We start from the raw sequence: 15227 nt of genomic DNA on the forward strand, positions 1-15227 counted from the left end.
CCACAATCTCTGCATGTCTTGCACTTTCATGTGCCCAACAGTCCATATGATGCATATCCTCTCCCATTCTGCAGCACAACCCAATACTATTTGTAGGGTTCTGAAACAAAAAAGCTGAAAGGAAACGAATGTTTAAGGGCCATCAGTACATCCGATGGGACCCAAAAGATAGCCAGGTAAAATACTAGGGGTTAACTACACTGAATGAGCTGGAATACTATCTGTTCAGAGGTTGTGAGAGCTCTAGAAAGAAGCCCTGAGCAGTTAAATCTCAGCCACTTCGTATTATCCTATAACACTTGCTGGAACAGTTAGATGAACCTTTCCAGTGTAGATGCAAATTCCCCTTTCTTACTGTTCAGTGTGCCTGAAAATGTTTGCTCTATACACATACCTTTGCAGATGCAATTGGCATTTTCACAGACCTTCACACCATTGCTTCCTTCAATGCTATCTCCAACCTCTTGGACTATTGGAAGCTAGAAGCACTTTTCTGCCAATGCATTGAAGTGAAAACATGGCTGAATGAAGAATTCCATTGTAAAACATATTTAATTACCAGTCCCATCAAAGGGCTCAACATTCTTTATATGAAAGCTTCAAAAGAGTTTGTGTCTGGGATGGGAGAACAATAACAAATACAGAATACCAGTGTTGAAATCATGTGCTTTAACTTCAGGGACTTGAGACGTCTTTCCTCCCATAAAACACCAATTCATTGCTAATGAACACAGAAACTTTAAGAAAGCTGTTTGAACAAGGCCGCCTTACCAGAGAAAGAAGTTCCAGGCCTGTACATCTGGAGTAGCTACCACAGGTCACCTGTCAAACCCTACTGCCCTCTTGTCCTCTTCTGAATTGGCACTTGGGCTGATGCTGCCAACATACAGTGACATGCTTTCTGCATGTAGCCAACAAGTCTTCGAGGGAAGGTCAGTTTTGTGGTGCATACACTGCAGGGTCATTGATTCCAGCATGAGACCTACTGGATATTAGAGACCCTCAAACCAGTGTCCCAGACACTGGACTCCATGATGCCATTCCTTAAACCAGTATTACAATACGAAACTGAAAATAGGTACAAGGTATCTCCAAGGAATGAGATCTTCTAAATTACATTAGCATTTCCTTAGGTATCAAAGAAACAGATGACGCAGCAAAAATGAAAAAAGGGAGATATGAATTGCTATTGGAATATTTTTTTTATTTTTTTTTAAATAGTTAGGTTAGGTCTTTAATCAAGATTTGGACAAAGGCCCAGATCAGCTCACATGGGACATGACCATAGCCATCAATTCCTAGTAATATTTATTTCTTCACAATGTTCACTTAGATGAATGCTCTGATTCAGGTTTTCTGCTTGTTCTGTAATCCTTTGTTTATAGTAATGTAGAAATGCAGCTGATGTTTTCACCAGCCACTCAGGATCAGTAAATTTTTTCTCCAATGTCTGCAAAATCCACCCTTCCAAGCACAGTCTGTATTACTCTTCTTCAAAACCCTGCTGCAATAATGACAAGAAATGTCTTAGAAAAAATATAACTGAGAAAAAAAAAAAGTGTTTCTTCTTTATATATTCCATCTGTTCTACAGTGGGCCTTCAGTTTTGAGAGGCATTTTCTGTAAGACTTACACAGATAACTTGGCAGAAAGCTAATTACATAGCTTGGATCTGTGTCCCTCCAAAATAAGTGCAGACATTTCTGTGGAAAACTCATTGTGTATACTAGGAAGTAATATTTTAGCCCACAGAGAGACCACACACGTTCACTGGTATGTGAGAAGATTTTATTCTCAATGGATCCCATCCCTTTATACTACCAGGCAACACAAAGTAAATAGTCATTAATTACTGTATCTAAGAAGATTAATGGGTTTTTGTATGTGTTTAGCCAGGACTGACTTTCAAATGGTTTTAGGAAGAACTCAGGTTTTGGTCATGCTACAATGTGTCGCCAAGACCCCCACATCACAACCTAGAAAATGGTTGTGGTCCTTGATGTAGCACAATGAATACTTTAGCTCTAATTCAACTCCTACTTGTAAATTACAGTATCGTTCTAGGTTTACATAGAATCATAGAATATCCTGAGTTGGGAGAGACCTACAAGGATCATTGAGTCCAACACATGGCCCTGCACAGGACAATACCAAGAATCCCACCATGTGCCTGAGAGCATTGCCAAATGCTTCTTGAACTCTGTCAGGTTTAGTGTTGTGACCACTTCCCTGAGGAGCCTCTTCCATCCCAACCATTCTCTGGGTGAAGAACCTTTTTCTAATATCCAGCCTAAACCTCCCCTAAAACAGCTTTGGACCACTTCCTTCGGTCCTGTCACTTTTCACCAGAAAAGAAATCACTGCCTGTCCCTCCACTTCCCCTCACAAGGAAGTTGTAGACTGCAAAGAGGTCTCCCTTCGTGTCCTCTCTCAGTGTCTTCTTCTCCAGGCTGAACAAACCAAGTGACCTCAGCCATGCTTCATGCAGCTTCCCCTCTAGGGCTTCTTTGTGATATAAGTCACTTGACTGTAGGGATGAAAGACTGACACACAGTCCTGTACTGGGAACAGTGCTGTTTAATATCACCATCAACAACATAGACGATGAGACTGAGTGCACCCTCACCAAATTTGCAAACGACACCAAGCCGAGTGGTGCAGATGACACACCTGAAGGACAGGATGCCATCCAGAAGGACCTGGACAAGCTCAAGAAGTGGGTTCATATGAACCTCATGAGGTACAACAAGGTCAAGTGAAACGTCTTGCCACAGTCTGAGGGTGGATGGGGCCGTGACACAGCACGGACGGGTCCGGAGACAAGGTAGGGGTGCAAATGGAATGCTTTATTGAGATGTGCAGGGGTTTTTGTGAGTTCAGGTGGGGAAAGGGCTAGAACATGGGGTGAAGTATGAGACAGACAAATGGGGGAACAAATCGGAGTAGGGACACAGGCAAAAGGGAGGAACGGGGAGGAATCGGGGAAGGAAAGGGCAAATGGTAACTGTCTCCTCTGCAGCTTCTGCAGCCTATCAGAGAGGGGAGCGGAGAAGCAGGGAGCAGGCAAACTCGTGGCAAGCCCGAGCATGCCCAGGTTGTGCACTGTGTAGCGTGGATACAATGAAACCACATAATAACAGTAAAGTCCATATAATAAAGTCCTGTCAATTGCTGTATGTCTTTCTACATGCGTGGAACTGCTCCCATCCTGAATCTTGTTCCTTCACAACGTCCTGCATACAGGTCAGGGCAAACCCCAGTATCAAGAAGGGCTAGGGGATGAACAGATTGAGAGCAACCCTGCCCAGAAGGACTTGAGGGTACCAAAGGATGAAAAGCTGGACATGAGTCGGAAATGGGTTCTATAGCCCATAAAACCAACTGTATCCTGGGCTGCATAAAAACCACATGGCCAGCAAATCAAGGGAGGTGATTCTGCCTCTATTCCACTTTGGCAAGACCCCACCCGGAGTGCTGTGTCCAGGTCTGGGCCCCTCAGCACAAGAAAGACATGGAGTTGTTGGAGTGGGCCCAGAGCACAGCCACAAAAGTGATCAGAGGGCTGGAGCACTATTCCCTGAGGACAGGCTGAGAGAGTTATGGTTGTTCAGCCTGGAGAAGAGAAAGGTTCTGGAGAGACCTTACTATGGCCTTTCAATACGTACAGGGGGCTGATAAGACAGACGAGCACAGACTTTTTAGCAGGCCCTGTTGTGATGGGCCTGGGTGATGGATTTAAACTAAAAGAGGACAGACTGATACTAGATATAAGGAAGAGATTTTTTACAATGAGTGACGCATTGAAATATGTTCCCCGGAGAGATGGTAGATGCTCCATTCCTGGAAACATTCAAGGCCAGGTTGGACCTGATCTAATTGAAGATGTCCCTGCTTTGAAATAGATGACTTTTAAAGGTCCCATCCGACCCAAGCTATTCTATGACTCTATGATTAAGAGTGAATAAATACCATGTATGCATCTTCTAAAAGACATTATACTTTAAGGAAAAATGTTTTACATACATTAATTCATAGAAAGTACTTATCCTCTCACCCCAAAAAAAGTTACATTCAATTTCTCTGTTGGCTACACTTACTCAGGATTATTAAACCAATTGAGTTGTGTATTTCAACAATTATAAAATTCACAGACTCTCCAATGAGTCCATGGAGGGGTACAGGAAGAAAGAAATCACTGCTGTTGAAAGGAAGATTTTCCAGACTCTTTTGTTTATTAAGAGAAGAAAATTATTGTCCCAAGGATCAGGTTTCCTGGAAGGATATAAAATTGAGGTTTTTTCCAACATCCAGTGACATTCAAGAGTACAATTATTACAAACTGTCAGTCAACAAGCCCATTATGCCATCTGTCCTGACACTACCTCCTTTTCCCAGAAGCTGAGCTTAATACCCTCACAGAAACTTCTCAAGTATATAAATTTAGGATTATAATTTAGGGCATTAAGTATACACATCTGAAGCAACCTTACTCAACAGTTATGGTCAAAAAAGTAATAATGTAAAAACAGCTATTAGCATCTTCACTACTGACCTTGCAACTGATGCCATCCAGGAAAGGAAAAGATAAGAAAGACTGTGGTCACTGGCTAAAAAAATACAACAATACATAAAAAGTCACAAGGAGATAGCAGGAAAATAGAGAGGTGGGTTTGAGTGTAATGTTATGGTAATAGATTTTTTAAGTACTACCATGTTTCATGTGAAAAATCAATTAGTGAAGAGAACCGGGTGGGTGGGTAGAGAGCATGGATTTATATTCCAAAAAGGAATGGATAATGCCTAAAAAAAAGGAAGAATCATGTGTCAGTCTTCACTAGGAAAAATGAACTGATAAAGTGTATAGCAATAGAAAAAACACCTAAATGGGAAATTATCTGAGGTCTTTGTTTCACATTAGGCAGATTCCATGTGTTCTTTTACCCTTGACCAAGAATCTGATCACTTAAGGTCATGATAAAAAAAACATTCTCAGAAATCCACTTTTTGGTAAATTTTTAATAGCACCTCATTCTGTTTACGTGACAAAATGAACAGCTACATCCTGCAGAACTGAAGCAATTATCTTCTTCACACACAGTGGGTATTAAGGCAAGTGGAAAACTGAGTCATTCATGTTTTTCATGCATAATTCTTACAATACACGCTTTCCCTCAGAGGTAACAAACCCATCTTGAGGGTTTCACTAGTCTAGTTTTGATTTTACTTTGTAGGACGATAGCCTGGAGAAAGGAAAGTGAACTTGAATCAAATAAATGACAAACAAATTGCTCCTGACTTTCCTGCAACAGACGTTTCCTAAATTGACCTTCTTGTGTTACTGTTGTCCATGTTAACAAGGTATTATCCTCATAACATATTCCAGGCCACAGACAAGGTAAAAAACACATCAGAAAAACAAATATCCTACCTGTGTATTTGAATGCTGCATTATTCACCTGTTTCTTTTCTATTTCAGCTCTCCTGTTATTCCTTCCTTCCAAACCTATTGCAGCATGACTGCTGGGTAAAGTCACAAGAGTTTTCAAGACAGAGTGTTTCTTAGACACCTGAGATTTACTGGATAAACAATTTTAACTGAAAGAATTCATTAAAAAAAAAACATGTACAAAGATATTTGTCAAGTACTTTTCAGAATAACACTGATTGTAAAATAGCGGTACTCTAAAAGCAGATTTGACACACTAACTGGGACAATGCAAATACTGACATCTGAACCAGTCACCTGCTTTTCTTTTGTCAGTGAAGATAAAGAGACATTTCCACAGCACTATTCATCTTATCCTAAAAGAGGTGTCTAAAAAAAGTCAGATTGATCACTCCCTGTATAAAGAATGCCTGTTTACTACTGCAGGTCATGTCCAGCCTTAGATTTATTGACTAGTTACACAGGATCGTACCCCATAGGAAATTAATATCTGATTTCACAGAACCATACAGGCTTTCACCACTGCTAATAGCGGCAGCATGCAGGACTTTCTGTTCTAGAAACTGAAGAAGGAAAGACTTCACACTGTCTTAGAACCTGAATTCCATAGACATGTGCATGCATTATTCAAAAGCTCTGGTATTCTGCTGTTGAAAAGCTCTGGTATTCTACTTAGCAGAAAACAGAACTGCACTTTCTGACCAACATCATAGGAACATATCCTGAACACTAAGCAGCATGTTTCACTTAGTCTCTAAATATTTCAATTATTAATCAAGAGGTCAACTGTGTTTAGATCCCTACATCTTCTGGGAAGTTCTTCTTGGACACGCAACCTGCAAAACCTTCCCCAATTTCCCCTAGCATTGCTTGAAGCAGGAGTCAGCACTCTAAAAGCTCATTCAACCTTTCCTCAGCTCCCTCTGTTGCCGATGGAGAGAAACAGCCTCCCCTAGACTCAGCTCTCCAGAGTGCTGGAAGTTTGGTCTGTTTTCTGAATGGCCCTCAGGCAAATGAGTTGAATGTGAGTGTCCCTTGGTTGCTGTGCCTCTGTCAGTACATGAAGCCTTAGGCATTGGAGGAGAAACAACAAGACGAGCTCCTCCTTCAGTGAGCATACACTACAGCAAATCCAGGCCTGCAGACTGATCCAAGTTCCCCAGTGACAGCTAGGTCTGCAGGAGCTGCACACAAGGCAAGAGAGAAGCAGAAGGAAGTGAAGGAGAGAAGCCCGTACAAGCTCCCTGCTCTCCTGTCAGTTATTGATAACTACTCCAGCTGTGAAACTGCTGCAACAGACCCTGTGCACTCTTATAGTCCAGTGAAACTTAAACCCATTTCAACACATGCCCCATCACAGAGGGAAAAAAAGGCTGGTCTGCCGCAGGCATTGCTTGACTATGGATGAGACTTTTTTTTCTCTCCTTCTTTTCACTGTCCTCTATATCAGGTCCCTGTGAGTTCTGCTGCCCTAGGTTGTCTCTGTGACCTGCTGCCATAGGCTGTCTGCACACTGGTGAGGGGAACCTTGGGCTGAGCTTTTCTCTCACAATAGCAGCATGCTCCTGTCAAGAGAATCACAGAATCACAGAATCAACTAGGTTGGAAAAGACCTCTGAGATCATTCAGTCCAAGTAATAACTGAACATCACCATGTCAACTCCACCATGTCATTAAGTGCCACATCCAGTCTTTCTTTAAACACCTTCAGGGTCAGTGACTCTACCTCCTCCTTGGGCAGGCCGTTCCAATCTTTAATCACTCTTTCTGTGAAGAAATTCCTCCTAAGGTCCTACTTTTACCCTCCCCTGGTGCAGCCTAAGACTGTGTCCTCCCATCCTGTCACTAGCTGCCTGAAAGAAGAGACCGACATCCACCTGGCTACAACGTCCATGCAGGTAGTTGTACACAGTGATGAGGTCTCCCCTGAGGCTTCTCTTCTCCAAGCTAAACAACCCCAGCTCCCTCAGCAGCTCTTTGCAGAACTTGTGCTCCAGAACTTCCACCAGCTTTGTTGCCCTTCTCTGCACTCACTCCAGCACCTCAATGTAAAAAAAAAAAAACAAAAAAAAAATGAAAAATACTTTGACAGGATGTTGACCTGTAGCTCTGCCTGCAGACTGCTGCAGCTGTGCACTGCTAGAGCCCCGGCAGCGTGAGACGGGAAACACCAACCCTCAGCTCGCACTAACTCCCGGCTGCACGCCGTTTCAGAAATCCCTGCAGGAGGTCATCCTCTCTCCACAGGAACTAGTAACTCTGCGTGGTGACCTGGCGCCCCGCCGGCCGTGCTGCTGGGCTGGGGCTCGGCGAGCCCGCGGGCGGCTGCTGCCACCGTGTGCCGGCAGGGAGGTGTGACCGAGCTCCGACAGGGAGCGCTGGAACGGGAAGCTTCTGTTTCTGCCCGAGCCTGAGACCTGCAAGAGAAGACAAAACACTGAGATTAGACATGGATTAACACCATCCTGACTCTTCACGCTATTTATAGTTGTGCTGTGCCGCGCCACACAGGCTCAGCCTAAGCTAAGAGCAACAGCCGCGGACGCTGGGCTGAGGACGACTCCGGCAGTCACACGGATGAAAAAAGGGGGTGGGGGGAAACAGCGTGAAACAAATGTTTCTGGTCTGATAAGTACACTTGAATCAACTGTGGCACAGAAAGTCTATGGCAGAGGAAAAAAAAACACAAACAAAAACAAAAACCTGAGTTCGTGTCACTCATGCACTGAGCTACAGCACTGGCCTTTGAAGGACCCAAGGCACCTTCATGCATTTAGCAAAGGCTCATGGGTCTGGTCATTTCTGAGAGATGGACACTGGGCAAGCTGCACATGCTGGCTGCCTAGAACCAGGCTGGTTTTCTGATCTCCACACAAAGAAGGATTTAGATATCTTCTGATTTCTGAACCTTCTCACCACCACTGTGGTTTATTCAAGTCATTATTTCTAATGTAATCTTACACTTGTTACTATAGTAAGGCATACTAAGTAAAGACTAAATGACAGATTTACATTTTTTTAATTTACATTTGTTCAAATTCATTCACAGAGCAATTTGTGGCAGAAAAATATAAAACATAAGAAGGTATCAAAATCTGAAATGTAGAAGCCTAGACAATATTAAATAACATATTTTGTTTTTCAGACAAATTTTAAGCAATGTTTTAGGTGAGAGTAAAAACAGAAAGCACAACTGGGTTTCTGGGTAATTATTAGGTGCACGAGTAAATATTTATTATATATTAAGGGGGGGTTATTTATTTATTTCTGAAATAATATTAGATGTAAGTTGCAAACTGTTGAGATGTAGCTTAGACACCATGATCTTGCATGGGTTTTCTGTAACCAAACAAATTCGAACTTGCTTTTAAAGTCAGCATTAGTCACCTGTGCTCGCCTGTTGAGTACAGCTTTGCTCATTTTAGCATGGAAGTCTGTGTCTTTTCTGTTCCAGCCATCAAAACACCATTCCCACAGGCCTTACTGCCAGGCAGAGATGAAGCATTCATTGCATGTCCTCAGATACAAATAGCGAAATTTCACAGTGTTTCCCAAGCATCTCTCTGTTATGTAGAACTATGTGAAAGTCTCCATATAGTCTTGTTAAACAAGATTAACATGGACTTTAGCTACTTAGAAATTGTAGAAATGATCGAACATGCCACTATAAACTTGTACAAATCAATGATACTCATAGTAATACTGAAGTCACTGAAAAGAAAGAAACCACCAGATTCCAGGTTCTACATTCAGAAAGTTCTGTTCTATATTCGTCCTTTAAATGTAGCATCTAAGTGCAGCAAAAAAACAGGGTGATAAGAAAAAAATCTGAGATAGAGATCACTCTTCAATGGTGGTTTGGAAAGTTAGGAGGGAAAGAAAGCAAGCAGACACTGACAAGCAGCATAGACAGGCAAGAGCATAGAAAAGCCCAGAAGAATAGAAATGTGAAGAGGACAAAATAAAATCCTGAAAGCTGAAAGGAAGAGGAGAATACCAAATGGACAGAAAGAGGGAAGAACTGATCAGATGAAGACAAGATGAAAGACAGAGGAAATTTTGGGGTTTTGTATAACTGAATTGTAACCACTACATGTTGATGCACCCTTAGAAACCAGGAGCAACAGGCAAGAATCTGTAAAATGAAGACAGATAAAACACCAGACGTGTGGCTCTGAAATTCAGAGAGTCTTGCACAATTGGCTCAGCAAAACAACAGTGGAGCTGCTTGGCTTACACCTGAGATTCTCAGCTAACTCTTTCTTCTCTCATGTAGACCTTCAATCTTACCATCTCAGCAGTAAGATGCCAGTAACTGTCATCTCACACTGCCAGTTAGCCAGTAGCAATTAAGAAAGCAGCCCATATCCATCATCATTCTGTCCCTTCACGCTGTTTGTAGTGGTGCTGTGCCATGCGTGCTGGCTCAGTGCTTCTAAGCAAACGAAGCTGACTGTGATCTCACAGCAGCTGATGAGATGCAGGGCTGAGTCTGTGAACAGGGTGATTTCAGCCATCCTCCCTTCCTTCTACCTGAACAACTGGCCCCCAGGCTGCTTCTCCAGGTCTGTTTGACAGCATAGCTGCCTCCTGTGGAACAACACTGCCAGAGACGCCAGAGGAACCCAGAGGTTGTGCTAGAGCTGTACTACAAACCCACAAGAGGTCCCAGCAGCTCTCAAGACTGTGCAGACGAACACTGGAATATCCCACACAGGTCAGTTAAACAGAGCAATCAGCATCCTTAGGTGATGGGAAGATCCTTTTTATTCATTTCTTCTTTTTTTTCACCCAGATTGATCTCTGTGCTCTGAAGCCCAGCAGGCACTGTGATCTTGAACAGCTGTTTCAGCAACAGAGACAAAAATGAGCAGCTTGCTCTTTCCGTCTGAGATGCGAGTTTCATATTTCAGCTCCTCCTTCACATTCCAGGCCTGCCCAGGCTCTCCTCCACAGATTTCAAAAATGGAGCCTTTTACAACTACTTATCCTCTGAAATACTCAGTGCCCAAAGCCAGGGTCGTTGTGGTCTTTCTGTCAGTGGTTTTGTGTACCACCATTCTCTGCCTGCTACAACTCAGAATTTTTAAACCTAAAATCAAAGATTTTTATTCTTTTGAAGTCAAAGATTCACGAGGAAGGAACATTTCCTTGGAGAAGTACAGAGGGAAAGTAAGTTTTTGTTTCATTTTATCTGTCTTGAATCGTTACTGACAAAAAAAAGTGTACATTTTTAGGTAAATAAAGTGTTATGGGAATTTTTAGCAGAGATTTTTGTAATAAATTCCTATTCTTTAAACAGTAAGCTGGATAAACAGGTTTTTTTCTAGATCTGCTCCAGGAATTAAGCAGTAGATCTAATAAACCAAGAAAAACAAATTCATATTATTTAGTATAGATCATTATAGCCTAACAGGAAAATTTGTGGATTTTAATCTTAGTTAAGAATGGTAGCATGTTGTGTTGAATTTTGGAAGTTGATCTAGTAAATATGATTTTAGTGCAAGTCCTAAATACCTGCTTTTTTTAATGTTTATATTTAAACAAAGCTGCAAGCTGAAGTTTGTCTATTTATTGAATTTTTTGTAACAGATTCTCTGAATGTAATATCTTCAGCTGCTTTCATCATTATCTGTTTAATAAAATGATGATCAGACAGATTAAATTTAGCTTTCTGACAGAAACCATCATAGTAATGAGAAATGCAATTTTAAAATTTAATTATAATCTCTACACTATCTATAGGATTTTTTCTTACTATTCTAACTTTATTTCTCTGAAGGCAACTTTAGTTGTAAACGTGGCCAGTTACTGCCAAAACACACACAAAAATTACATCGCACTGCAAGAGCTACACAGAGAGTTTGGTCCCTCCCACTTCACTGTGCTGGCATTTCCCTGCAACCAGTTCGGAGAATCAGAGCCTAGTTCAAGCCCGGAAATAGAATCTTTTGCAAAAGGAAACTATGGAGTAACCTTCCCCGTTTTCCACAAAATCAAGATCCTAGGATCGGAAGCAGATCCTGCCTTTAAATTTCTAATAGGTAACTGTTTTCTTTTATATATCAAGCTGCCTGTAACCATGGTATTCTCACTGAATTCCAATCTGAGCTTGTTTGTCAGGAAACACTGAACTCTTCAAACTTCTCTGCTCATGGAGAGAAACAGGCACCAAGCATACAATTCATCTCATTTCAATCTGAATATAAAAAATATGGGCAGAAGGGTTGTATCCTGAAAGAATCAGTTTCTCCTCACTGATCATAAAAACAGCCTCCTGTAACCAGCCCAGCTAGAAACATCCATTTTGTGGATGCATGAACTTGAGTGAAAAGATTCCCATCTACAAGATCCCATTTCAAGTTACGTGATTTTTATTGAAAAGCAGCTTTTCTTGTGGACAAAAATATAATTATGGATGGTTCTAAAATCACTGAAAGATTTTAAATAAACATATGCAGATTCATTTTTTTAGCAGAGGCCTGTGTCCACCTTTATGTAAACTGTATTGTGAAGCAGGGTTATATATACTGTAGTTATATATAATCACTGATTTGTGTTAATTTGGGCCCAGCATGCAAAACCCACTCATACAAATACCCCCATTACAGAGAGCACTTGCTGACTTAGGGCCTCATATTCTCACAAGCAAAATGAAACTTTCTTCAGTTGACCAAAGAGCTCATAGACCCAAAGCCAGCTTGAAAAGCCTTTCTGAATTATCCTGAGCTTTGGCCAGGTCTTTGACCCATGCTTAAACACTGATATATTAAAGAAAGGATACTTAGAACATAACCATTCTCCAACACACCATTTTAACTAGAAAAAATGTAAGAGGAAGCCCAAACCTGTTCTATCTCCTTGACCCAAGACAGGATCACAGTTACCCAAATCAATACTACTTGTGTTTATCCAGACTATTTCAGTAGTCATATGAGAGATTCCAAAACCTCACAGCCTATTTCAGTTTTTCACAGCTCCTCTTGTCAGAAAACTACTTAAATATCTAAATTAAATCTTTCTTACAGCACTTAAGTATTTTCTTCTTGCCATATTCTCTGTGATACCTCTTATGTACTTGAAAATTATTATTATTTAGGAGTCATTTATGTTTCACCACTGTCATCGTAACTGTGTTTCTTCCTACCTCCTCTTAAGCAAGATACCAAAAACTCAGTAAACCTTGTTGACCTCAACTCTTGTTGACCTGAGTTGCCTGAGGTCCAGTGGAATTATTGAGTGCTCTCTCAGTTTTTTATAGAGGAGACTAGAGCATGCAGGTTACAGCTGCATGGAATGAAACCAGATTCTAAATATCAGTGCAATCAGTGTTAGACATCAATATCTATAAAGAAAAAAATGTTTACTCAGCATTATTTTATTTGACGTGCTGTTCACCCACAGGAAGGAGAAAGATCTTCTGACACTTCAGTATTTTTAAATAAAGCCTTTCTTTTCCTTCATTCCCTGCATCTTCAATAAGAGAAGCACCTGCTTTCTTCAGGTAGCTGTCTTGACAATCAGAAGGTTGAATATCTTCATGCTACACCACCTTCTTGTGCCTCTTACTGCTAGCTACAGTTTGCCCAGCACTGTCAGATAGTCTAGCACAAAAAGAGTCCACTGGCAGCATAAATGTGGATGTGGAGCATCATTCACTTCCCACTTTTCCAGTCATTAACAGCAACCAGTAAATCATGCCCAGACTACTAGCAAAGAACAAGGTGTGATTACTTCTGCATAAGAAGCTGAAGAATCAGTTCAGGGCATTGAAACAATTACAAGTGTAACTCACTAAAACAGTTTGATGCCATCCTTACAGATTCTTCAAAGAAAGAGCCTCGATGGAATTTCTGGAAGTACCTTGTTAGTCCTGAGGGTAAAGTTGTGAAATTCTGGAGACCCGAAGAGCCAGTACAAAGTATCAAGCCAGAAGTAGCAGCATTAATCAGGCAGATTATCATGAAAAAAAGAGAGGACCTCTGAAAAAGCCATTTATACTGTGAATCTATTCAATAGCATGGATACACAGCCTTTATACATTCCCAGGAAATGTTGCTAGAAGCTAAACCATCAGGTGATTTTACTACTCTTTAGTGCTGGTATTTGCAACCAATATGGTTGGTAATATGTCTATTAATGCTGGATTTGCCCCTGCAATAGCCTTGAGAAGGACTGAGTTTACTGAGATGGCAAGGCACTAAGTACCTTGCAGGATGGACCTTCAATCTACATAAGGTTTCTGAATGTTGCTTTTTTTTTTTAATTGCTGATAATTGCTAATTCAATTGTCACCAGCAGAGAGATAGCTGGAAAGAAGATTATTAATAAATTGCTCAGTATTTGCACAAGTTTCTTTCCCATCTACCAGTAACAAACAGATTTTGATATTCCATTAGCACATACTTGCCCTGTCTGAAGCATACGGAGCCCAGAGGCATCCATGGCAGGGTCTTTAGAGGCAAATGTAACTGAAGAGACTAGCTTTGCAGCATTCTCTCGATGAAGACTATGGAATTGTGAAGCTGTCAGTTGTAAAAAAACTGTACATAGAGAATGATAAATGTAAAAGAAAAAAATTGCAGAAATGTTTTCTTGCCTGCTTTATGTTTTGATTCACTTTACATTTCACCTTTAGAGCAACACCCTTTAACTCCTTAGCCGTCTTTATACATTTGCACCAAGGTACTTTGCCTTGACTGTGAGCTCCTCTCCTATTGGATTCCTGGTTTTCTGACCTGGGTGAAGGCAGGGCCTGTGTGAATATACATGGTTGCTTACAGAAGGATTCAAGGTGCAATGAAAATCAGGAGTCTGGGACTCTCACAGATGTTTTTCTGAGGCTGTCCAAGACAATACTCTCCAGCCATCTGCCTACCTACCTCCCATCTTTTGAATAAAAAAACAGTCTTCTTGCAGAGGTAGAAGAAAGAGGAGAAGGTTCACAGTTCAAGCTCCACTCCTCTCACCTTGCAATCTCCCCAGTCGTACATGTAACTGCAAACCCATTGCCAGTTCTGCTCCACTGTTCTATTACAAACTGCCAAGTGTTTTGACTTATCTGTTTGAAAAAGGGAGATAGTAAATTTGAATAAGAAATGTCACTCCAGATGTCCAAGTCCTAATGGAGGGGTGAGAGAATAGAAATGAGAGAAACCTATGTCTTGGAAGAGTTTTCTACATGAGAAGGATGGATAGCATTAGTGCAGTCATCTTGTAAAACTAACTGAAAATAACTAAAGTGCTTCAAAACTTTTTCTAATAAAGATAACCGCTTAACTGTATTAAAAAGGTGAGAAATTGAAAAGCAATTTAAAAAAAAAAGATATTGAATTAATTAACAATTTCACACACACACACAAAAAAAAACCAAACCAACAAACTCTGAAGAATAAGGACATTAAAATGTTTTAAAAGATTGAGTAATGATACTGATGTGAAAGATTCAACAAAGTCACCATCAATAGTGACAAAGATAATTTTGGAACAGAACTCAAACCTTGGCAATTTTGGCCACTCTAACTTCCAGAGATCAGCTAAGGATTATACAAAAGGTTTCATTAGTTGAAATCAGCCTGCTGCTGTTGTTTTAGACCAGCCTCTGAGCTATTTGCCATTATCCCACAAGATTCCACATCAAATATGTCAAGACAGTTCCTGTTCTTAGGCTGGGGTTCTGTATTTTACTCCAGTCTCCTCCAGCATGTGCTGTTCCAGCCTTGAGAACATTTAGTGGAACATGTCAGGTGATTTTTGTCTCATGTCTCTGCTGCTTTGATGG

The 15227-nt window shown here is 41.0% G+C and overlaps 1 protein-coding gene across 2 annotated transcripts; it reads left to right on the forward strand.

Moving 5' to 3' along the window:
* The first annotated feature begins 9806 nt into the window (after positions 1–9806).
* GPX8 (glutathione peroxidase 8 (putative)) lies at positions 9807–14709 on the forward strand. 2 transcript variants are annotated; one of them, XM_017811119.1, is made up of 4 exons: positions 9807–10163; positions 10242–10618; positions 11229–11490; positions 13269–14709. In XM_017811119.1, exons 2-4 carry the CDS (start codon positions 10313–10315, stop codon positions 13430–13432), a joined length of 732 nt encoding a protein of 243 aa, XP_017666608.1. In that variant the 5' UTR covers positions 9807–10163; positions 10242–10312; the 3' UTR covers positions 13433–14709. The 2 variants fall into 2 exon arrangements, with proteins under 2 accessions (XP_017666608.1, XP_017666609.1); XM_017811120.1 differs by lacking the exon at positions 11229–11490 and having other exon boundaries at positions 13269–13453.
* Positions 14710–15227: the final 518 nt, after the last annotated feature.

This window comes from Lepidothrix coronata, unplaced genomic scaffold (genome assembly GCF_001604755.1).
Source record: "Lepidothrix coronata isolate B3197 unplaced genomic scaffold, Lepidothrix_coronata-1.0 Scaffold31, whole genome shotgun sequence".
NCBI classification, from domain to species: Eukaryota; Metazoa; Chordata; class Aves; order Passeriformes; family Pipridae; genus Lepidothrix; species Lepidothrix coronata.

What these genes read in the sequence shown, in the direction of transcription:
- GPX8 (XM_017811119.1), top strand. Translation starts at nt 10,313, where the DNA reads ATGAGCAGCTTGCTCTTTCCGTCTGAGATGCGAGTTTCATATTTCAGC. An exon ending in TGGAGAAGTACAGAGGGAAA is followed by an intron (nt 10,619 to 11,228) that starts GTAAGTTTTTGT and finishes ATTTCTCTGAAG; the next exon opens with GCAACTTTAGTTGTAAACGT. An exon ending in TGCCTTTAAATTTCTAATAG is followed by an intron (nt 11,491 to 13,268) that starts GTAACTGTTTTC and finishes CCATCCTTACAG; the next exon opens with ATTCTTCAAAGAAAGAGCCT.